The sequence below is a fragment of the Myripristis murdjan genome, chromosome 8, assembly GCF_902150065.1.
Source record: "Myripristis murdjan chromosome 8, fMyrMur1.1, whole genome shotgun sequence".
NCBI classification, from domain to species: domain Eukaryota; kingdom Metazoa; phylum Chordata; class Actinopteri; order Holocentriformes; family Holocentridae; genus Myripristis; species Myripristis murdjan.
Genome location: NC_043987.1, coordinates 26,790,291 through 26,812,413, shown reverse-complemented (window position 1 = coordinate 26,812,413; position 22,123 = coordinate 26,790,291). Strand labels below are relative to the sequence as shown.

Below are 22,123 nucleotides of genomic sequence, written 5' to 3'. Positions count from 1 at the left end.
ATCACATGTCATTATTAGGATTTTGCAGTCAGTGCGCTCCATATGGAGATATTAATAATAGACAGAGTCGGTAGTGTTTCCAAAATTTACCATACAACCCCCGTACAAAAAACACCTACAAGTTACCTGAGAGAAACAACATGAGCTCATCATTTATTTAAAAAATATTTTAATGCACCATTAATAAAGGGTCCAACGCATTAATACAAGAGAAATATTGCAAATAATATTAAAATAATAATCATCAAATTAAAAGGAAAAAACAATAAAAAATAACTGAATGGAAGGTATGTACATGTTTCCTCCTCATGGAGAGAGGAAAAGGAACATATTTACAGCTTGGAATCAGTGTGTTTCTACGAGAAACAAACACCTCTACAATATTTACATTTATTTCTTTGAGTTTTTTTTTTTCCTTTCATCTTTTTATCCTGTAGTAAAGAGGGTTGGTTTGTACTGAAAGGCTTTCATTGCAACAAGAAATATCTTACACAATTTCCTGTTTGGGAGGGAACAAAATGAGAAGATGAGAGAGTCCTCAGCTAGTTAAAAATTAAAAATAAAAGCTTAAAAACTTGGGACGGCTGTATGCGTGAGCTGAGAAACCATATGGGGGGCAGGGGGGACAGACAACACAATGGCCATACACACCACTCCATCTGCAGCTTATCACAAACTGTGCATGAGGCTCATCTATCAAGCAAGCACACACAGCTCACACCGACACTCCAAGGAAACGGTATGCAGCACATCTCTTGTTGATTGAGCAAAGTCCTCAGGGAGCGACATTTGAAACGGAGCAAACATCTCCACACCCTCTTTTGAAATGCTGAAAGTAATGCTTTCTTAGGAAAGGTGGGAAAAAAACCTTAACAAAACCCTAACTGACTAAGACTAGAAGCAAGAGCTAGAAACAGACGTGACATAATAAATGTGCCTTTTAAGAACATTCAGAGCACACACAGTGACCAAGTTTGACACCACATGTTGCTACTGGGGCCTGTGGAAAGTTTGGGTATAATCATTTGTTTTTTTAATAAGGGTGCGTTGAAGGAGAACTCATAGAAAATGTTTTGCTGGTTAAAATAAACCACACTGAGGCAATAGGGAGGGAGCAGATACAGACAGCGCACACAAACACACACGTAGGGCTGTGACGATAAACGCCCACTGCGGGGTTGAGCTCATTACTGTCATCGCAATTTTATTTTAGTTTATTTTAGGGATTTCAGTTCTTTTGCTGGTGAAAATTACAGAAGTGCATGTGGTACGTGATATGAAATATAAGTTAGTTATCATCATTGACTGTCTTCCATCCTTTGTTCGCCTCGTTAGGTGGTTTGGTTCTGGAGATATGGGCCAAACGCCAATTTGAGATGTGTGAAGTGTCATTTCTTTTTCCTTCAGTCACTAGGAGGTTCGGTTCTGGAGATATGGGCCAATATAGGGCGCAGGGGGAGGGCTGGTGCTAAACTGCAGGGATGTTGCTTTTTCACTGCAATAAGAAAAACTCTATACCATCACAGCCCCACACACACACACACACACACACAGGGTATTTTTTTGCTACCTTGGTCCTACAAAAAACACCCATCAGGTTCTCTTCACCTTCAGGTGACAGCATTAAGCTAGAGGAGATGTAAAAAAAAAAAAAAAAAAAACACAAGCCAGTTCTCTGTCGTGCTGACCCTGCAGAAGCAAACAACAAAGTAAAAAAAAATAAAACACACATGGCGCAACAACTTATCTGACCAATATTTGCATGGTTAAAAGCAACATTTCAAAGGTATTTGCTTCTCATCCAAACTCTGGGTTGTGACCAAAAAAGGGAGAGTGGAGGAGGGGAACACTACAGTTTTATGAAGCTGGTGAATCACAAGCCACTGAGGACAGTGGGTGGGCACACGGAAGCTTTTTTTGACTGTAAGATACTTACAGCTAACGCAACTAAATAACAACAACAGTAATAGTAATATTAATATATAATATACTATGAAATAAAAAAAAGCTCCAAAACAATCTTCATACTTGGAAATCTTGCATAACTGAAGACCAAATTAGTTGGAGTTTGTTATCTTAAAACTTGCGCCCTGAACGACGCCTTTTAAAAACCCTGAATCAATTTGTTGATGTTCCTGTGCGTCTGTATGCAGATCTGGGTGTGTGGGCTTGTGTGTGGGCAAGGGTTAGCAAAGGGATCCAGGCTAAAGATTACGTAAGCCATGGCGGAGACACAATACTGGTGTTGATCTGTTTCCACTGTCTTCCTCAAAAAGATTGTTGGCATGGAAAAAGAGACCTTTCATGCCTGGCTGCGTGGAGCAACTTGGTCAGAACAAATTAACCTAGTCAGTCCAACAATACTGCTACAAAAGAGCTAACGCTGAAGCAGAGGCCCCCTCGTAATATTCACATGCCAGATTCTTCACAATCCCCTCAAGTAATGGCCTGTGAAACTGCCAAGTGAATGAGAAGTGTGCGTGAAAAGTGCAAGTGTGTGCGTCGCTGTTTCCTGGGTACAGTGGGGGCGGCTGCGGGGCCGTCCGGAGGATCAGGTGTGGACTGGGGAAAGGTGGCTTTGTTTTCGAGGTACAGTCTGAGGCAGGCGGGCGGGGTGAGCGGGCCTCGCTGGGGACACCCATCCATTCCCTTTGGCAAGTGAGGGAGAGAAGTGCAGCCACTAGTTGAGGGTCCCGCGGCAGTTCTCTGTCCCACACAAGCAAGGGATCTTGTTCTCCTCCAGGGGGAATTTGTAGTCGTAGGTGATCTCTTCGTTTACGGCGATGGCCTGTTTCGAGTAAATCACAATCTTCTTCTGGGACTCGATGGTTATAACCTTGGCGTAGCAGTTTGGCTAGAAGAGGACAAAGAGCAGTGTGAGACTGATAAGCAACTGCTGAAGAAGTCGGTTACAATAAAACTGGTTGGAACCAGAAGTCTGCAGGATATGATGACATCACATAAGAAATGTGCTCAGCCATCAATAAAATCTGTCTGACACTCCAGTTTTCATAACACATGGAGAACCAAGTATTATTAGAAATACAGCCTATTTTGAAGAGCAGAGGGACCTAACACTTAAAATAAGGTGACTTTTATATACAAGTGATAAACTTTAATTCAACACAATAAAAAATATATCACTTTCACCACTCTTTGTTGACAAGGTTCCCATAGACATCAACGCAACTTGGGGATCAGTGACACTCCCTATCACATTTACCCCCCTTTATTTGTTTTTCCATGTGTGCTCAACTCGTAATTACTGTACTTCTGACAACACCGTAGGCACATAATTAGGCTGATTCAGTCGCAAATGTATGCACAACATACACATCTTAAGGGAGTCTGATGCAGATGTACTTGGCTGTGTAAAGTAAACTTCATGTTCTCATATCTGGTTGTAGATCGTGTACAAGCTGCCTTGCATGGTTATACATTCATTATAATACAGGCAGTTCCTCTTCAAGGCGCATAACAAACTAGACTTAGGATGCAGTTTAATTAAGCTGCAGTTTACATCCATGTCTGTCCAGACTGATGATATTTGTAATGAAGCTTGAAGTAATTTTATAAAAAGGTATTAAGTATTTTATTTTTTTTAAGTATTTTTTTTTTTTTTTTGGGCAAAATGGTGCCTCTGGCCATGGCTGTTGATGGTGCCAAGACATAAAAAGCTGAGTACTTTAACTGACAGTGATGAAAAATGCAGACTTGTTATTGCTAATCATTTCTCGGAGGACATTTCTGATGGACTTCTGCATGTCGGAAACCCATTTATCCACTTCAACCCAGCTGATGAAAATGCAGTAAATTCTCATATATTTCTTAGGATGGGAGTTTAAATATTTGTGACTGCAGCATCTGACTGAGGATGTTCCAACTCACAGTGCAGCAGTGGTTGATGAATCGTGCCAGGTTGCCGCACTTGGTGGCATCTATGATCGTGTCGTGGTCCACTCTGAACAGGTAGCTGCTTCCGATGCCCTGCTGGGCGTACCTCTTCTCTCGATTGTCAGCCACCATCTAGAACAGACAGAGACACGACCGCATGTTCATTCTGTGTTGTTTTATAACACTAGAACAACCATGTGACTGACATGCTTAAGTGCTTTAGAAACGGGCTCTCACAGTAAATCGATCGTGCCAGAATGTTTAGAAGAAATAGAGGGAACAGAGGCAGTACCTGTCTGATGTTCTGGCCCACATACTCAATAACCATCTCATCAGCAGCGATGGGCTCCATGGCGAACAAACCCCACTCGTGGATCCTGCTGCGCCCAAAACGAAGCTTCTTCTTGCGAAACTGCACATTAACAAAAAGATTCAGTTTTCACAACTTTTATCAACATTTATCAAGTATGCAGGCTAACATAGTGTAATTTCCCCTAAAAGGACTACAAATAATGTTGACTTTCATTTTTTGTCTATGAAATGCCAAAAATAATGATAAATGCCCATCAAAAATTACCAGAGCCTAAAGTGATGTCTTGCTATTGCTTACTTTGCCTGACCAGCAGCCAAGAAAACCCAAAGGTTTCAATTTATATGAAATGAAGCAGTAAGTAAGGAAACATCAGCATTTGTGAAGCTTTAATAAACAAATGTCTGGAGTTTTTTTACTTGATATGACTACAACGAATACCAAATTATCAATATTATAGCCTGAATACTAGAATACCAAGCCTCACACAGGGCACTTTATCAGGGAGGAGAGAAGTGTATATATAGCTATTCTGTCAGATAAAACTTTATGATTCCCATGGGGAGGATTGTGTCTTTGCAGCAGCAAAGGCATAAACAGTAGTATAGAAAACGTGCTACACAGCTAACAAGTTCAACACTAGAACAAGTTATGCAGACTCAGATTTAGATTTAGAGGGTACATGTGGGGCCAGTGTTGCTACTGACTATACCTTGAGCTGGTTGAGTTTCAGCAGGTCAGAGTCCATGACGGCTGGGGTGCCGATGACGGTGAGGAGGCGGCGCTGCTCTGAGCGTCTTTCTGACAGCACCCGATTGGTTCCCTGAAAAGGGAAGGTGGGCAAAGAGAAACAGGGTTCACTGACACAGTATAACCTTATCAAATGGCCTTGAGCTGCAAGAGGCTGAACCAGAGCAGGACTTTGACCTAAATGTGTGACAGCAATGTGAAACTGGGGAAGTAATTTCGAGTGATGAAAAGGCACATAGGGCTTAGAGTAAATGTTAAGAGGAACAAGGGAGTCGTGCTTCTCTGCTGCTTTGAATATTCACACAAAACTAAATTTAGGAACAAGCACTTCATTTCTACGTACAGAGGAAGCACTTCTCCACTGGCAAATGCAAATCAACATTATGATTTCACTCTTCCACATGACATCATACAATACTATTCAGAGCCCTTAAAAAAGACTGCGTGACAAATGTCACACTCCTGAGTTAAAAGTAAAAGTAAAAACAAGATGATAAAGAAAAATTGGTTCAAAGTTTAAACAATATATCAGCAACACAGTAAACAAGAAAAATGTGTCACAAATCACATGAAATCACTTTGGCCCAGAAGAACGGCGCCTTGGATTGAGAGGGTTGAAGGGAGGTGCTTCGAATCTGACCCAAGAGTTTTGTTGCATATCATCACCCCTTCTTTCTCTCTACTTTCAATGACACAATAAAGGTGAGAAATACCAAAGAAGTCTTCAAAAAATGTTCTAAATATAGGTATTATACATTTACAGACATCAGTATGTACATGTCCAAAAGTCCCTCCTCATTTCTATGAAACTGGAATTTTAATGTTCAAAACATTTTGAGTCATGTATCAATCATGTGTTGTTGATGTGGCCAGTGGTTTCTGTGGGTCTCAAGGTGAGGCTAGCAGCCACACTACAGGGAAGTAAAAAACAAAACACAGTGGCAGAAAACAGTAGTTAAAGAGTAGAAACATGTGGTTCTTCAAGATTCCAGTAATGCCAGCCTCCGGCTAGAAGCTCGTTAAAAGTGCTCATCAAAATAGGTCACAAGTGTTGACATGGAAATTCATGGGAAAAGAGTGACACTCTTGCAAACTGTCACACAAACTCAGGAGGAGAAACTTTAACTCCAAGACAGATGACAATCACATATACACAAAGAATTACAGAGACAAACTGGTATGAATCTGCCTACCGAGCTGTCGACGTTTTCCACCTCCTGTATGACCTGCTCAGGCAGATCCAGGTCCAGGTAGACATCTTTCTCCTTACGGCTGATGGCATAATAACCCTCACTTCTGGCACAGCCAGTCACATGTTCACGAAGCTGTCCGTCAGCATTCTTCTTCTTTCGCCGAGGGTTCGGCAAGTTGGTAAGTACAGGCCAAAGGTCAAGGACAATAATGATAAAACACTGATATATGCACAGATAATACATAATGATGTCCTAATGACATGAATGCCACAATGTCATAAAAATGCCACATTTTTAAGAACTGCACCCCTTCCATCAAATAAAAGTGTTTCTCTCCCTAACTGATCTCCCACTGATTTACATACTTACAAACATACTTACATACAAAAGATGTGTCGAAGTGAAGCCCCGCCCCAACAACCTGTTTCAGTAGGAAACAAGATGCTCTCAAAATGTTGCTTCAATATGACTGGGGTTGTAAACTACAGGAGCAATCGTGATGACAAAGATGAACATTTAGATGCCATATTGAAGGCAAACAGTTTTGTTCTGTTTTTGGGGTGGTTTTGGGGGCTTTGTGCTTTACATGACAGAGACAGTAGAGAAACAGGAAAGGCAGGGTAGAGTTATGGGATGATATGCAGCAAAGCAGTAAGGACTTGATATGTGGTAGATGTTCTCAAGTGAGCCACCAGGACGCCCCACAGCAAACAGCATTGACTGATAAGGATATTAGTGTGGTTGACCCAGTGGGTGTCGTTGAGCCAGTCAGTGCTGTGGTCGTCCTGCAGCAGCTTCTCATACGTGGTTTTCAGCAGCATCAGGTCCTCGCTGTCCAAGCCAGAGTTCCAGATGTCGTACAGGATGGTCATCTGCTCAAACTCACTTCGCTGCTCAAACTTCATGGGTGGCAGTTCCGGCGCCGGGATGGGTTTGGGCCAGCGCTGGGACGATGTCACCCCGGCCTCCTGAAGGAAGAGGCGCTCACTCTTCCTCACTTCTTCAACCACGTCGTCCTCGGTGTCTGAGCTGGACAGCTCTCCAGACTCAAGCTCTTCGACATCCACGTCTTCCTCCAAGTCTGAGTCCTACACAGAGAAGCTTAAGATTACTACACAAACTTGGACAAGCACTAAAACTACAGTCATAAAAACCATGAGCCTCATTCTCAACCTCAAAAGCTTGAGTCACGATTACAAAGACCTAACATTGTAGCTACTGATGAATCATTATTCTATTTTTTGTGACACTGAGACTCCTAAGCACGCGAGGAAACCAAATCCTTGCAACGTATGGGTCATACATCACACACTTACGAGACAAAACCTCAACATTTGCTCACACACCTCTAGCTTCTGTTTCCTCTGTTTCTTCCCTGGTCGCTCCTTCTGCTTTTTTGAGTGTAGAACCTCCAGGTTTTCCTTGTCTTTCCTTCTTCTCTTTTTGCTCTTGTCTTTTTCAAGGTTGAAACCCTTGCCAACCATGCCCTTCCTCTTAGATGATGGAGGTAGAGATATAGTCTTGGCCACATCGCCGGCCTCACACAGCTCGTCCATCACAGACAGGTAGTCCCCAGTGTCTCCCCTGGGTGGCAGTGCTTCCCCGATGACCTCCTCTGGTGCCTCAAGCACCCCAGAAATAGTGTTGAGGTCCGCTGGGAGCAGGACAGAGGAGTCCTGTTTGGAGGAAGTCCTCTTTGGAGTGGGTGCCAGAAGAATAGGGGGTTTTGAGTAGTTGTGCTCCATGAGGACCGTTACACCCTCTGGGTTCATAACTAGGGCCAGTGGCTCTGGAGAGAACAAATCCTCCTCCATCTTCTGCTCCTCTGCCTCATCTGATGTCTCAGTCTCCTCAGAGTCCCCAGCCTCTGGATCCATCTTCAGGGCCACATCAGCCAGCACAGACAGGTCGGTGGTGGGGGCTGAGGCCAACTGCAGGAGGCTTGATGCCCCCAACTGCTCCCTGAGTCTCAGCCTCTGCTCACTCTCCTCCTCATCCTCCTCTTCCTCTCTGAGGGACTGATAGGGGGGAGCAGAGAGGCTGGTTGTCCGAGGCCTTCCTCTGGGCCGCTTGGTGATAGGAGGCGGAGGAGGAGGGGCCTCCTCGAAAGCCATCCTGCACATGGATGCGTGGTCCAAAGGCAGATTTTGCACAGTGCGACACACCATAACAGGAGGGGCCGAGGCAGGAGATTTGGGGGAGTCCTTGCCTGCTCCCCGTTTGCCAGGGGATTTGGTCTGTGGGGACACAGGGAGTCCGTGGGGCTTTTTGGACTCATCAGGGTACAGGGCGCGTCCAGGTGGGGGCACAATGAGGGCATTGCCTTCACCCGGTTTGGAGGCAAAGGGGAGCAGCTGAATGCCCTGGGTCGGGTGAGCTGAGGGTGTTGGGGCAGCGGTGACAGGGGAGTCTGGAGGCCTGGCGGGGGAGAGGAGAGGAGATTCACCCACCACCTGCGAGGGAGAAGGAGATGGCGGTGCAGCTGGCAGCGACGTTTTGTTGTCCTCGTCTGTGGAGAATGAGACCGTCTTCCTGCGTTTCTTGAGTGGGGGGACAAGAACAACAGGAGAGGAAGGGCGTGGATACGGGGGGGATGGAGGGCGCTTGGTGGATGCTGCTGATGTAACCGCCTTGCCATCATCAGTGTCCCCTGAAAGAAAAAATAATGAAAGTTTAGAATAAGCAAGATTCTTTTTTTCATGCTCCAAGTATAGCCAATCTTATTATTACCTTGTTCTAAAACAAGGTACAAATTTAGCCAGCCAAGGTCCTGCCAAAGGGACTTCAACTGGCCAAGTCTGTGCCATCTTTTGCACTTATTTTGTTGTCATGTCTTCTGTAGAGTGTTGTTTTTAATTGTGTCATATTAAGTGTTACACAAATAAAAATAACTGATGCAACCTAAACAAGACCAACCTGTTTTGGAATCTGCCGTGGAAACCGCAGCTGTGGTGCTTTCCCTTGAGGAAAAACGGCAGAATCAATCAAACTATCAATCATAATGAACAACACATGAGCCAGAAATAATAAAATGACATGTAATACATTTGTCAAGGTAATATTTAAATCAGTGCTCCATGTCCTGGAGCTTTTTGATACAGGTACAAGACAACTCCTGCTTTGCAACACACAAATAAAATTTCACACCTGTCATCATCTTTCTCGGCATCCAGAGTTGAGCTGTCCATGGTTGACTCATCCATGGTGTCCAGCCCTTCACTGTCAGCCCTCTCTCCCTCCTCTTCATCCTCATCTTCAGAGGATGATGAAGATGAGGAAGTTGAAGAGGAAGAGCCCTCAGAGGATGAAGAAAGGCTCTCATCATCGCTATCAGCGCTAAGGGCACCATCTGCAAAAACAAGGAAATTAAATGTAGAAACACTACTGGCCTGACCAAACCGAAAAATGGGAATTGATACAATTTTGACTTCTAAGATTACAGGTTGGAATTTACCATCAGACTTTTCACTTTCCTCTTCTTCATCCTCCTATAGATAAGAGAGGGACAAAGTTACAACACTACCTTTGGGCCTCTCAAACAGAGGCTTGACTGTAAGTGCATAAAGGAAGAACTCAGTGAAATGCTGCCATCTAGCCAACAGTAAATGAAACACCACAGCAACATGAATATCCATCAAACACATCATCTCATAAGATCAGCATATTACAAAAAAAAAAAAAAGAAAACAACCACGTGTGTGCCATTATTATTCAAACATTCATATTTGTACATTTAATTTAATACAGCTGTTCATCCTGTTATTTTATGACGATGGTTTCCAGGGTGTTCACAGGTATCACTGAGTGCTACAATGACCATTTTTAAGACACATTTTGGTTCAGCCCACAACTGCACACATTCTGGTCAACATTCTTTGATACATTATCTCCTGTTTTAGTTATATCACCACAACCAAACCCACTGTTAGCCATGTTTGGAGTGCCATTGGAGGCCTTGCCACGCACAGCCTGACATGGAGATATAACTGCCTTTACAACACTTGGAAAGAAGAGGCAATTACTATCTTGGAAATCACAAAGACCACTCTCCTTTTCAATTTAGCTGAAAGATGTGATTTTTTTTCTGCGCTTGGAAAAAATAAAATTCATCCTTTAGGAGAACCAATAATGAATTCTTCAAGTTATGGAGACCATTTATTGTATATTTAATTTCTGGAATGTGTGCTATAATCTGTCCTTCGTAACTTGATTAAGTATGCTGGTAACTCTGTAACCTTTCAAAGTCTATCACACTTGACTGAACAATAATGTGTAGCTCCGTGGCATGATTTAGTTTTACCACATCAGAGAAGTCGACTATGACGGGGAAGAACCTGACTACTTTTGAAAAAAGGAAGTTGGGTAAATGAAATTAGATGAAATGTTTGTTGAAATTAAGACCTCATATATTCAAGTGCAACACTATTTGAATACTTCTAAGGCCTAATATTTGTAAAGTTGGGGTCATTTTAAGACACCCTGGTTTGGGCTATAACAGACAAGACATTTCAAACAGAATTTTGGACCTTTCAGTAAAGATTAATCCCAATGTTGTCACCACTGAAACAAAGAGGGAGAGACATAGAGCTGCAGGTAAAACAAAAACACAAACGTTCACACACACACACACACACACACACACACACACACACACACACACACACACACACACACACACACACACACACACACACACACACACACACACACACACCTTTTCAGTTGAAGAGCCATCAGAGGTCTCCTCTCCCTCGCTGTCCAGCTCCCAAGGTTTCCGACTTCTCGGCTTCTTTTTCCTCCTTTTGTTGTCCCTTTCTGCTCTGTGTCTGTCAGCTTCTGGCCGTCTCTCATCAGCAGCTGGAGACAAAACAAGGGATTGTTAAGGCCATTCCAATAGTGTGTGCACGTTGTGTCTAGTGCCCGCAGAACAATAAATTGGCCTTTAAGAGACACGGGGGCCACACTTTTAGTCCTCCTACCACTAAAATATGAACATCAGCTTCACAAACCTTCATCATCTTCATCCGGTGGGGTCGAGGGTCGCGGCCTTTTCATGTCTCCCTCCTCAAGCTCCAGAGGTTCTTTCCTCTTCACCTGCAAAATCAGACACCAACATTGTTTTTCATACATTGTGAGAGGACAGCAAGCCAGCAACAATGGACTGCAACCACTCTGACCACTTCTAGTGATATGCACCCTGGTCCTCCGAAATGCTGCACCAGCACGACACCAAAATTAAAAAAGAACTGCATTGTTTTTAATGCTTTATGACTGTATCTTTTTACGAGTCCTAAAAAGTTCTACAGTTTTCAGTCCAGTTACAACAAGTCTGGAAAGCAAACTCAAACTTTCAGGCAATCCAATCACAACCCAGTTCAACCTATTCTGTCCTCATAATGATGCAGTTCATGAGATTATCATCAGAAATACCCCCAACAACGGCTGTAGCACATAACACTTTTGACGTCAGACCAAATACTGTACATGGACCATCAACATGTCTTGTGGACACTTGTGTGTCATGGCAGCCGGAGCACAAATAAGACTTCTTGTGAAAACTTTCTAAATCACACAACAAACGTGTTGTAACACTGTTTGAGTGATACAAGCTATCAAAGTGAAGGAAATTAACTAGGATTCAACATTATCCTGACTATTTCTAGGCAAAGATATAGGTCACGTTTTTTTTTTTTCTTCTTGGCATTTATGGGGAAATCACAGGGATCCCTTATCCCATATGAATTGTCCTGGAATTACAGGCTCATTAAAATTACACCACAGCTAACTGTAATCTACCTCTTGTTCGGGGTGTGAGCCTTTGCTTTAACAGTAATACAATATGAATCATGATAGATGGACAACATGATTATTGGTTCATCTCAAACAATTCGATTTGTTGTATCATCATACCACACAGCAATACAGTAGTACACCCTGTTTTACCTGGCTGGCGATACAAAGACAACTGTTGATGTAAAACAATGCAATTCAGTGCATTGCTGACACCTGCTACTACTTTACTTTAATATGTAATCTATGACAATGAAGGCCTAATAGAAGGTAAAGTGAAACTTGATCATAAACAAAGAAACATAGTAACAGGCAAATGAGTTTGCACTTATTATAACTGTACAAGCAGCAGTTTGTCTTACTGATTAGGGCTTTGAGAGCAACATTCATATCAGAATTGGAATTAGAGCTACTTTATTGATCCCTGAGAGGAAACTGGGTCAGTAGCAGTTGCTTAGATTCTTGATAGACAGATGAATATGGGCATAAGTGAAATTCTAAGAAATAGAAAAAGAAAATAAAAAATGTGAAAAATATGTGCATTAGGCTAAGTAAAAATATATGCAGCCTGTAGGTGCCACCACTTCATCTGAGGTTGCAGGCTCCTTTCACGCTATGAGAACAAGTCAAAACGCTGGTTTTGACTTGTTCTCATATTTGATTTCTCAACACTGACAAGAGCAACGTCAGCCCCTTTTTTAAATAAATGCATCAGAGCTAGTTATAACACTGGTCAGCTGGCGCCTCATATGGTGTGTGTTGCTCTTTCCCTTCTGAATTCTGTTCACTCGGTGACCTGGCACACTGCTCCTAAATTTCATACACCATCAGCTACAATCACGATCACAATGTGTTAATTTCGAATTGGCAGCATCTAATCAGTGTTGGACACCATGGGCACAGTCCCCTCATAATAAGGAAACAAGATCAAAAGAGCCTTTCTAAACTCCAGACAGAGTCTTTAGAGCCTGGTGTTAACTAGATTGCCAACAAATAAAAGGAAACATGTAATAGAACAGACCACATAGAATATTCATTACATCAACCCTGGAATCATAATCAAGCAGGAAAAACCTAGTAATCATTTTTCCCTTTACAATTTTTATAGTAACAGACATTCAACATAAGGGAAAGCAATAAAGGGAAAACAATAAAATTCTCAATTTTAAGTAATTACTATAACTATATAAACCATATAAAATAAGAAACAATGGGGAGTTCATTTTACTTATTTGAGATCAGCTCAATTCATATAAAAAGAAATCCCCTTTGTGTTTTCCTGGTAATCAGACACAAATTCATAACAAAAAAGTAAACCCACAAATCCCACTTCAATCAGATTCAAATCTCATTTTGTCCTCAGTTGAAAAAAAAAAAAAAAAACACCACTGAAGGCCACAGAGGGCATGATATATCAACCTAACAACAAAGAGATGCAGACACAGATTAAAAAAAAAAAAAAAAGAAAGATGTGGGAGTTTATCAGAAGAGACATTAAAGAACTTTGATTCTGATATATTGGGACGGCAGACGATAAATACTAGAAGATTGCCACATTGCGGTTTGTTGTCTGCATGCAAGTGTTTCTGATATAGCTTTGGCTAACAGGCTGACCTACTTTTTTCCTAAAAAAAAAAAAAAAAAAAAAAAAAAAATCAATGTAACCTGTTATTATCACACTAGATTTTAACAGTATACCAACCATTTTTGTTCATACTGATGCAGTTTTACCCATAATCGATGAAAATGAGGAATCATTACACCCCCTAGTTCTTTTGCGGTGTCAGGTCATAGTGCCATGGGTCAAACATGAAGAAACCTCCGAATGCAGTGTGTTGCTTTTACCTTGAAGGAAGGCAGACGTAGAGCTCCTCGCAGAGAAAAGCCCTCCATTCCACCGCTCTTTGCCCAGTCAACCAGAGACATGAGAGGCTCGCGAGGGCGGTTGACCTTCTCCTCTTTCTTCTCGTCGTCCCGTAAGGCAGACACCCCCCTGACCATTGTCTGGAAAGGCTAGGGGAATACGAGTTCACAATGATCGTTCAAAAACCGACAATCTTTCTTTTTATGTTTATAAATGAACTCATCAGGTTCGTGGATAGCATGCTGCTGCTTGCCATCAAAGGCAACATACTCATTTTTTGTTGACTGAACACTCACAAAGAGATGGTGGGGTTTCACACTATATACGTAGGTGGCAATTTACAACAGTAACAACCACAACATAAACAGAAAGAAGTAGTTTTACAAATGGAAAAGTTGGTCGTTATCATTAATCTAACTTTAAAGATTTAGAGGAGCATGTGGGCTGTGTTGCTGGAGATTTAGTCAGAGTTTGAGAGTTGCAGCTAGTCATTATGGAAACAAACCCACTTTTCATATACACACAAAAAGTAGTTGAACCGGTGATGTAAAAAAATAAACAAAAACAGGTGAAGAGCATGAGCAGAAACTAAAACAACAACAACACCATCACCGTGGCTCTTGTCCCTCACCTTGGCCTTGGTCTCTTTCCTCTCCCACCACTCGTCAAAGGTGGCAAAGGCAATGTTCTCCACCATCTTGCGGTTCAAGTCCCTCTGCATGATGTTCTTCATCTCCTGGATCAGAGTGGCCAGGACCATCTGCACCGTGGCCTCATGGGGGTTCTCAGCCAGCAAGGGCATCTCCTCCCCCGGAGCCCGGTACTCGTCTCCATCCCCAGGTGGCATGGTGCCGTAGCCGGGTGGGGGCATGTAGGAGGGGTAGTGTGGAGGAAGGACATGTGGTGGCCAGCCTGTATGAGGAGGTGGGATGCCGTGGTGGGGAGGGGGCGGGATTTGAGTGCCATGAGGGTCGGGGTAGGCATAGGGCATGTGAGGGGGCATGTAACGGTGGTCCTGATCATAATGAGAGCCCGCCCCGCTCCCCTCTTGGTCCATGTAGGGGTGGTGTGCGTGAGGAGGAGCCATAGAGTGGAGATGGTAGGAGTTGGAGTAGTCTGCAGGGGCCGCCTCGCCAGGGACCGCGGTGCCATTGGATGAGGACATGCGGAGCTGGTGCAGACGACTCAGCATCTGGGTCTGCATCTGGAAGGACATGGGAGCTCCACCGCTGTACTGGTTCATCAGCTCCATGGAGCTGGCATAGTCATACATATGGTGGGGCATGGGAGGGGGGTACTCAGGGTGCAGCTCCATGTGGGGCAGTGGAGGGATGCCCGGGGGAGGGGGAGGCTGGAGGGAATAACCAGGAGGTGGTGGAGGAGGCAAGTGAGGAGGGTAGGAGGGCATGGGAGGGTGCATGGAAGTGCCAAAGTGCTGTGCAGAGTCAGAGATGGGTGGGGGTGAAGACGAGGGGTCTGTAGTTTGCGAAGGCAAGGCAGCCTGGGATGAAGACGGGGAAGAAGCCGATGAGGCTGAGGGCTGATGGGTAGTCACTGTCGTTATGGTGTTCTCGTCCTCCTGGTCAGAGATCTCCATGTCTTCCCCAGAGGAATGGGGAGACGACTGAAAGAAAACACAGAGAACGTGAGACCAGAGTGGTTTCTCAAGTTGAAATATGTCCAACTATTTTGCGAGCTGACCAACCACAAGAGCAGCAGAAAAGTTTGTAATCTTTGTTACTGATTATAAAAAGCCACTATGAGACAAAAAACTGATCACAATAAATCTAAAAGGTGCAAGAAGTGTAATGTTGAGGGTGTGAATTTTTTTTTTAAGTTTGTTTGGACTAGTATATTTATTGATGAATTTTGGGAAATACAGGAGACAGACTCCACCTAATTCTTGACATTAAACTGAACAATGAGCCTACATGTCTACTGTTTGGACGGCCAGACACACAACTTTAAAGTATTTATTCCAAAAGAATTTTGTGTATCCTTACTTTTTGTCCAAGGAAAAACATATAGCTGAAATGGATAAATTGCAAACCTCCAATAGTAACTGGGTGGAACAAAGTTATTTTTGTCATAAAACCTATGTAATATTTGACATATAGGTCTTAGTGTAAACTTAAGTTATTCTTTAAGATTTGGTCCCTGTTTTAGGTTACGGTACTGGACTGGAGTTGAAGGATCTGGTGGATCACAGATATCAAACTTGGCAAAACCACATGAGATCCTGATGCATGACTTACTTGCTATAGGTTGCATGGGTTACGATAAAGGACTGCTTAAGTGTTTTTGATACTGTACTGTGTAAAGGAATAAGGAATATATTAACACCATTCAGATGTTGTCTGTGCGTTAAAATGCTTTTACAAGCATTTAAACACAAGAAATCTGATGTCAATTCAGCATCACTGATCTGACTTTTAATTTTAAAAATTAGAAAACAGTTTTGTCATTTTTGAAACATTTCTTTTTCCTTTTTTTTTGATAATTCTAAATTTCTGGTCATTTTCTTGGGAGGTGTTTTTGGAATCAGTTATTTCTGTCATGGATTGCTAAAAAATGGTATCAGCCCTGAAAAATCTTTATCGATCAATCCCTTCTCGGTATTAAAAAGGTAGAAAATCAGTGATGCACTGCTGTCTGTAGGATGACACTTTCATTTTTTTTCTGCCCTTAATGATTTAATGTCTATGTCTTTAATATTTAGGTTAAGTGAGCCGAGGATCTCACCTGACTCTGCCCATTGTAAGGTGGTGTGTGTGCACCAGTCCTGCTCCGTGCATCAGCAGATCCAGCCTGTGCGGCTTCCTCCTGCAAAGCCCCAGTTCCTGAGAGGCTGCTCTGGGCCTGGGGGTCTTCTGAGGCAGGGATGTGGGGGGAATAGGTGGAAGAAGATGGTGTGGCTGCTGCAATTACGGTGGGACTTTTCCTCCCCTCTCCTCCCTTCCCTTGTTTCCTCCCTCTACGGCTGTCTCTGTCTCTTTCCCCTTTCCTTCTATGGTCCTTATCCACATCGTCAACCATCTGATTACCACTCCTGTGCTCCCCCATTACATCTCCTGACCCTCCTACTTGCTCTCCTCCATCTGCCCCTGCGCCTCTCTGCCGCTCCTCTTTCCTATCCTCCTCATCCTCCTCATCTGAAGCGAGGAAGGAGAATTTAGCCTTCTGTTCCTTTAGAAGCATCTCGATTCGAGAGTCGAGGCTGCTGCTGTGGTAGACAAAGGGCAAGCTCTCATTGGTGGAATCTGGTTCCGGGGACGAGGAGTCACGCTGAGGGGGGGGCGGGGAGCTGGAAGAGGAGGGGAGATGGTGTGGGAGGGATGTAGAGGAAGGGGATGTGGAAGAGGAGGCGATGGAGGAATGGGGTGGGGAGGAGGGTGGAGGTGTCTTTGGTGGGACGGGCGGGGTGCTGGGACGGCGTTTGGGCTTGGTCCACTGCTCCTCGCGGGCCGGGCTGTCCTGGCTGAAGTCTACAGCTCCAAATGTCTCAGCTACAGCTGCTGCTATGACAGAAGCTGGTGGGAGAGGAGGAGGCGGCGGGGGAGGTGGCGGCAGAGCGCTGTGGTGAGCTGCGTGGTAGTCTTTGTCGGCTGACAGAGAGCCCCTCTCACCAAGGCCAGTGCCGCTGAGACGAGAGGAAACGGGAGGTTCATGCGGAGGTGCAGGAGCAGGCTCTTTTGAGGAGGAGTAAGCCGAGTAAGACGAAGGGGGAGGAGACATGCTGTTTGAGGAAGAGCGGTAGGAGTTGGAATTGTATCTGGGGTCAGAGCTGTTGGAGTAGTCGCTGTCTCGGTCTCTATCTCTGTCTCTGTCCCTGTCCCTGTCCCGGTCATGGCTGCTGCGCCTGCGGCTGCTGCTGTGATGGTTGTGAGAATGGTGGTGGTTGCGGTGCCTCTGGTGGCCATGATCTCCTGATCGGGAGCCCAGGCTGTCCCGCCGGTAGCCCCTGTCATCCCTGCGGTCTGAATGGTGGTGGGAGTGATGGGAATGGTACTTTGAGGAAGAATTTGTTTCCTGCTGGTGGTGGTAAGAGGACCTCCTGGATCCGATCCCACCACCGCCACCGTAGCGTCCCCCTGAGTCTCTGTCGCGGTCCCTCTCCCTGTCCCGGTCCCTGTCTGATAGTGGGGGCTGATCAAATTGGGCGGCAGGCAGCGGTGGAGGCATTGAAGAGTGGTGTGCCATATGCGGCCCAGGTCCTCCAGCATTGGGGTATGTGGGGTAGCACGGTGGCTCATTGGGACGGTAGGAAACATTTGGGGGGTACATAGGGCGACCTCGGTGGAACACTGAAGGGTCCTGTGTATCCTCAGGGTAACGGGAAACTTTGTACCCTCCAACAGAGGATGAGACAGCAGAGGACGAGGAGGAGGAAGGTAGCATATCCTGGGGAGGGTATCCACTGCCCAAGGCCCCCGTGTTGTAACCAGCATGTCTGAAAGACATGAAACAGGGTTCAATAGTGTTAATCATCTACTTTGATTTTTTTTTTTCTGTGGAAGTTATATAAATGTTAGGCTACATGGTTGGTTAGTTAACATTTACAAATATCTCTTATATTATTCTCTATTGTAGCTGTCTGTGCAAACCAACCACAACAAATAATTTGGCAGTGATTGTTGTGTTGTGTGTCATCAGCAAATTTTATTTGAATACAAGAAAAGCTTTCTAAGGTTTGTAAGTTTTGTGAACTATGCAGTTTGATAGAACCCCGCCTTGCAAAGTGAAGCGTATCTCAAGCTGACAGAACTGGTCAAGACAATGGTACCATTGTGATAGCACTACAGTTTAAAAAAAATAAAATCGTATATCAAGCAACTAACCTGCCAGCAACATAGCCCGAGTCTTGTGAAAACGGAGTCCCAGATCTGGAGGTGTAAGGAGTCCCACCACCCTGAGAGGAAGCAGAGGAGGCTGGGGTGTAGGGCCCTGCCATGGAAGAGGGGGGTGTGTCCAGACGCTGATCACTGTAGCCTGTATCCCCAGAGCATGGGGTGGCACTCCCGGGTGTAAGGGCTTGCACCCCTGCAGCTAAAACCGCAAGGTCACTGGAGAGCCTCCGTCTGATGTCTGATGACTGTGAGGGGAAATATATCAGAATTTAAAATGATGTCCACTGCTTTCTGTTTTGTTTGATGAAAGCACTCAATAACTAAATGTAATCTATTTAACAGAGAAGGTGAGGGTGATGAGAATTCAATTACAATGCTGGTGATGCTCTGCTCAGAATGATTTCACTCCCCATTCACAATGTAAAATTGATTAAAACTGAGTCAAATTTAAAATATTGCTGTGATGACTGTGGTGTGACTGTACCGTGTCAGGCTGTGTAGGGGCCTGAGGCTGGAGCCGCTCTGCCAAAGCCTTGCCTCCGAGGGGCACAGTCTGAGGAGTGTAGGAGCCACTCACTATCAGGTCATAATACTTTTGCCTCTGTTGGCCTGGAACAAATCAAAAGGTACAGAAAAATAAATACAGGCACAAAGAGTGAAAACGTGTTCACAACTTATACTACCAGTCATAGTGACTGTCGCACAGAAATGACAACCGAATACTCATACAATTAAGATTAAACATCATCTGTATCATTCAAGTCAAAGTCCACTGAGCGTAATTCAATGTGTATTGTGTATAGCAAATTTGCCTACAAAGACAAATGAACACGCTCAATTTCTTTGTGCCTAATTTCACATATGTGTAAAGTGCATAAAGTGCCTGTCTCTGATTGAAAGGTAGGTTACACGGGTGTTGTAAAAGACATCTCAGTGATCAATTAAGCCCATGGAGCTGACTAGTTAGTATTAAAATCAAGCTAGCAAGGGAAAAAGAAGCTCTGCACGTGTGATTTAGAGACTGAACTGAAAGTTGAAGGTCAGTGTCCACCATGAGAGAATCTTAGACAACATTACAGACCACCCAGCTGTCTTCTTCCACTACTCCTAGGAAGCTACTGACAAAAACTGCTAAGCCTAAATATATACAAAACATCACCATTCAACTTGGCGAATAAGTGCACTGAAAGCCACCACAAGCAATTACATTTTGACTTGTATTTGTACTAACAACATCTATGTTTATTGCACATTTACCTCCCCTTAAACTTTATGTTGGCTGGCTTATTTAAATTGTTAATATTCCTTGAGCCGCTGATAATCTATCCAGATACCACTATGTGATAAAAATCATAGTGTATCATTAGATACAATAAACTACAAAAAATCAGCAAAATGAATTAATTTATTTAAAAACACACACACACACACACACACACACAAACAAAAAACATAGATTTACACACATACTGGTGTAAACATATTTACCAAAATGTGTAAACATTTTGTATCTCAATGACCAAGAGATTTCTACCCAAGACACTACTTATGTTCTTGATGACTAATTACGTGTCACTGTACAGATGTTTATGCAGAAATCAAACGTCTGCAGCATCACTGTGACAATTTACAAATCACATTCAGCTCAACCTTAAAAACAGAAGCAGTATATAAGGCATTATCTTACCTTTGATATCAAGCTGAGCATGAATGATGTTGCCCATGACAGAGGTGTTGTGCAAATGCTTGACCGTGTCCTTTGCTCCTCTGGTGCTGGTGAACAGCACCCTGGCCAGGCCCAAGTGCTTTCTGGTCTTAGGGTGAAACAGAATCTCCATTTCCTCCACCTCACCAAACTTGGCGCACATTTCCGCCAAGAAAGGTTCCTTGATGTTGTCATTGAGTCTAGCAAAGGTCACCTCTTTGAGGGGTATGGGACCCACGTAGAATTCATCAAGCTGTAAAGAAAACAGACTTTAAGCTTTATGTTCTATGGTCCTAAGGTTACAAGAGATGAAGCTGCTGAACACCTGCCACATGAAGGCAGAGGGGTTATGCCAACCTTAAACTTGGGCACAGGTAGGGACAGCTCTGTGTATCTGGACCATATTCTCCGAGGTCTGGGGTCTCGCAGATCTCCCACAGGAGGAAACCCGGAGTCCTAGAAAAATCAAATCGATTGAAGTTACACATTCCTGATTTTGCACATGCACACACACACAATGTATATAACTGAGAAGAGAACAAAATAACATCAACTCACTGGCACACTGAAATGCACTCCATCATATCTGTATATTTTCTGCGTGACCCTCCGAATGGCTGGGTCTTGGACGAGCTTGTAGCTCTTCCACTGCAAACTGAGAGCTCTTTGTGTTTCTGCCCCACTGTCTGGATCCATCCTACAACTGTGAAAAGAAACACATGATTTGAAAAAAGGGTAGCAGATACTGTTGGGGAGGGTGGGGGTGGGGGGGGTCAAAACACAACATCAAAGCATCACTTAACAAGTCAGCTATGATAATGTTCGCTGCAGCTGAAATGTTATGAAACCTAATGCAGAGAAAGTATGCATGTCCCCACGTAGTATGTTCCTTGCATGGTAACATTACCATAGCCTGCGTCACTCAAATTAGCCAAACATGCACTTTCAACCACTGTCGATAAATACTCCGCTTCTGGCACACTGCATTATCAATAAAGCAATATGATCTGTAATTATCGAGTAATTGTCACACCTGCCTAAGATGCTGCCTACTGTCAAAACAATGACCAGCGTTACGTCACTAGCCAGTGAGTTTAGCTAGCAGTGCAACGTTAGCCACAGCTATCAAACACCTGCAAAAAAGCAAAGAAACGCGTCACGTAAAGGCACGGTTCACATTACACATGTTAACTCAAGCTCTAAATTATGTTAAACGTTAGCTCACACGTTTATTAGCCGACTGTAATTCAGTTAAGCCTCCTTGCCTTTGGCAGGGCAAGTAACGTTAACCGTTGCCAGTGGCTAGCTCATGCTAACTAGCAAGCACACCAAGTTAGGAGGCAAACTCCTGATTTTATTGAACCTGTGCCCTCGGCTGTAATATCGTATCCGTGTCATCCATCGTATGCACCTCTCTTTGACGCTCAACGGGGTTATTTTGCCTCCGGGTAGCCTAAACTCCGCATCCGCCTCCTCTAGATCTATTGCCCGCTCATAGGAAAGTAGCAACCCGCCGCTAAAGTGTAGGCAGCTAGCGCCAGGCCCGGGAGACGAACAAGAAAAACACTGAGTCCGTAACAGACAACGGGCCTTTCAAACGGCGCCCTTCACCAAAAGCGGTGAGCTAAAACGATGCCGCTATCATTCCGGTACTTAGTCAATCCAGTAAAACGTCTCTAAAAATGACGAACCCATTGTTTTCACATAATATCCCTATATTGTTGAGAGAGCGGCCATCGCGTAACCAACCTGAAAGCCTCGCCTGTTCTC

The 22,123-nt window shown here is 44.0% G+C and overlaps 1 protein-coding gene across 3 annotated transcripts in view; it reads right to left on the bottom strand.

Moving 5' to 3' along the window:
- Nucleotides 1–22,123, bottom strand: part of setd1a (SET domain containing 1A, histone lysine methyltransferase) — a 36,210-nt gene extending 14,087 nt beyond the window's left edge. Inside the window, exons 1-21 of one of the 3 annotated variants that reach the window (XR_003928659.1) lie at nucleotides 22,103–22,123; nucleotides 20,912–21,056; nucleotides 20,711–20,809; nucleotides 20,336–20,606; nucleotides 19,133–19,257; nucleotides 18,640–18,893; nucleotides 16,544–18,251; nucleotides 14,433–15,425; nucleotides 13,783–13,950; nucleotides 11,157–11,241; nucleotides 10,862–11,004; nucleotides 9,602–9,635; nucleotides 9,295–9,496; nucleotides 9,064–9,107; nucleotides 7,494–8,797; nucleotides 6,881–7,235; nucleotides 6,148–6,329; nucleotides 4,917–5,027; nucleotides 4,187–4,306; nucleotides 3,889–4,026; nucleotides 1,553–2,854 (exon numbers count right to left, since the gene is read on the bottom strand). Coding sequence is in view for 2 of the 3 variants with exons in the window: in XM_030058887.1 (XP_029914747.1) it covers nucleotides 2,681–2,854; nucleotides 3,889–4,026; nucleotides 4,187–4,306; nucleotides 4,917–5,027; nucleotides 6,148–6,329; nucleotides 6,881–7,235; nucleotides 7,494–8,797; nucleotides 9,064–9,107; nucleotides 9,295–9,496; nucleotides 9,602–9,635; nucleotides 10,862–11,004; nucleotides 11,157–11,241; nucleotides 13,783–13,950; nucleotides 14,433–15,425; nucleotides 16,544–18,251; nucleotides 18,640–18,893; nucleotides 19,133–19,257; nucleotides 20,336–20,606; nucleotides 20,711–20,809; nucleotides 20,912–21,049 (6,648 nt within the window). In the remaining variant the exon portion in view is untranslated. Of the gene's footprint in view, nucleotides 1–152; nucleotides 2,855–3,888; nucleotides 4,027–4,186; nucleotides 4,307–4,916; nucleotides 5,028–6,147; nucleotides 6,330–6,880; nucleotides 7,236–7,493; nucleotides 8,798–9,063; nucleotides 9,108–9,294; nucleotides 9,497–9,601; nucleotides 9,636–10,861; nucleotides 11,005–11,156; nucleotides 11,242–13,782; nucleotides 13,951–14,432; nucleotides 15,426–16,543; nucleotides 18,252–18,639; nucleotides 18,894–19,132; nucleotides 19,258–20,335; nucleotides 20,607–20,710; nucleotides 20,810–20,911; nucleotides 21,057–21,764; nucleotides 22,078–22,102 lie in introns of those variants that run through there. The other 2 variants (XM_030058887.1, XM_030058888.1) reach the window with 2 other exon arrangements.